The sequence below is a fragment of the Eriocheir sinensis genome, chromosome 40 (assembly GCF_024679095.1).
Source record: "Eriocheir sinensis breed Jianghai 21 chromosome 40, ASM2467909v1, whole genome shotgun sequence".
Taxonomy (NCBI): domain Eukaryota; kingdom Metazoa; phylum Arthropoda; class Malacostraca; order Decapoda; family Varunidae; genus Eriocheir; species Eriocheir sinensis.
The window spans coordinates 1,564,105-1,566,291 of record NC_066548.1 but is presented as its reverse complement, the minus strand read 5'-3'; the positions used below and the strand labels follow the sequence as shown (position 1 = coordinate 1,566,291).

The following is a 2,187-nucleotide window of genomic DNA, read 5'->3' as shown; positions in this document are numbered from 1 at the left end:
GTCGTACCAGCGGTTCATGTAGCCTCCCGCGGCCGCCTGCCCCGACTGATCCATGCCACTCATATCCATTGTGACTCACTGCTCGGGTTCACGTATTCTCGAGAACGGTACTGTCAAGGGGAGGTGCGGCCTGTGGCTGCGGCCGGGACGGGCAAGGGCTCCTGCGCGGGGCTCAGAGATAAACAGAGTGAGTGTCGACCCACCAGCCGTGCGGGCCTCTTCATCGGGACCTTGGGTGCTCACCAGGCGCCTCTTTTGCTACATTTCGGTGATTACTTGCAACTGCGAGTCTCTCTTTATCAATCCTTCCTCTCGACACAACTATCACCACTCGGCGGGACAGACGCGGACAGAGGACAGACAGAGGTGGTTCCTGCTAACGCTCACAACGGCTGCAGGACGGGCCAACCCGCGCACCCTCAGCACAACTGACGGCCGGTCCAAATAGAACACCACTAAGACTCCGGACTCCAGCCTGCCCGAGCATCGCACACACACACAACATTTGCGATGTAATCTCTCCCGGGTGGGCGGTGCCACGGAAACCTCGCCCATTCAGCGCGCGCCGGCCAATCGTCGATGAGAGTCGGCCGGGAATACGCCCCCAACGTACGAAGCCGACACACGCGGCCAGTGCTGCCCCCGCTCCCTCTCTCGCCTCACTCCGCCACGCACCCCTACAGGAATGCACGACTCTCACCACCCTTGCACACGGCCGCCCGTAGGTACACATGAACGTACTCACACATGTGCATCTACGGCTTACTTGCGTGTGGAGGAACATTAATTGTACGCGGAACAATGTGGACTCTGTACCCTGAATGTAGTGGACGGGTCATGGGCAGGCCAGCATTATGGAGGCGTGTTGCTCATGTGAGGCTGAGGCTGAGGGCGTGCTGGCCGGGTGTGTGTGGACTCCCTCGGCAGACACGCCACGCGCCGGTACTGGAGGCACACGAGACCTCCAGGCACCAGGGACTTTGGACTCGACAGGCACTGTGCCATACTGGGGACTGGAAGGAGCAAGCAACTGTCACCCTGGGAATCAGAGGACACTGAACACTTTAGACAACTGGCACTATAGCACTCCTCGCGATATGACATAGGCACCCGAACACACTGATAACCTCACACACTGAACCCTGCTGCACTGCCATGGCACACTTAATACCAACACACACAAACATACACACACCTGCGCCGGGACGTTGGGAGCGAGAGAAAGTCGGGTATAGTCACATGTTGCATATTGTAACACAGATGGAGGAGACACTGAGGCCTGGGTAATAAATGGGGGCTGCATGCACTCACACAGCACGCCACGCAGGAAGCTCAGGGCTCTCTCTCTGCCACTGGATGCCGTTGAATACACTCGATGTTGTGATGCTGCTGTATTGTGAGGCAGCGGGGGATGCGATGCTGCTGATAATATGTGACAATGGGCAGTGTTGCTATGACAGTGGTTTCAGTAACTCAGCGCGTTGTTTGATAGTGGCTTCTGTAATACATTGGATAATATGAAACACTGAGCTTTGTATGACGCTAGGTGTTACATGAGAGAAAGGGCAATAACACTTAAGTACTGTGCCAATACGATTACTGCACACTCACACACACACACACACACACACACACACACACACACACACACACACACACGTTTCATTTTAAATTAGCGTTTTGTTTGGCAAGGTGCATGAGTAGATGAAAAAGACTAAACCTTATTCACAGCACGAGCACAAATTAAGGTCTTGGCGTCGTAGAGTTAAAAACAAATATATAATCGATAATGGACTCACTCGTTTTGTCTTTTAATGGATTTGCGGGGAGACATGGATGCTGGGTAACGTGAGACTAATTTCGGGACACATTGCTGCTGTGGGATACATGGGTGCCAGGAAATGTGTGTAATGGGAGGCATGGCTTCTTGGATACATGGGTGGCATTGATTCTAAGACACATGGCTGTTTGGATACAGGGATGCTAGGAATCTTTATTGGATGGAGACAGATTTATAGCATGCAAGGTCTAAGATACATAGATCATGGGACGTTAAGTGCTAAAAAATAAGTGAACTTTATGTAGACTTGGACACATAAATTTTAGGACACTGGATGCATGGGTAATAGGGTACTGTAAGGGCTTGGATTGACACATGGGGTCTGGGGTGCTTTGAAGACCTGGGGA

At 52.7% G+C, this 2,187-nt stretch overlaps 1 protein-coding gene across 2 annotated transcripts in view; it reads right to left on the bottom strand.

Moving 5' to 3' along the window:
- Positions 1-1,627, bottom strand: part of LOC127009165 (GATA-binding factor C-like) — a 97,856-nt gene extending 96,229 nt beyond the window's left edge. The window contains exon 1 of one of the 2 annotated variants that reach the window (XM_050881959.1): positions 1-1,627. This exon is cut by the window's left edge and continues 91 nt beyond it. In XM_050881959.1, the coding sequence (XP_050737916.1) occupies positions 1-69 (69 nt within the window). In that variant the 5' untranslated portion in view covers positions 70-1,627. The other variant, XM_050881958.1, reaches the window with a different exon arrangement.
- Positions 1,628-2,187: the final 560 nt, after the last annotated feature.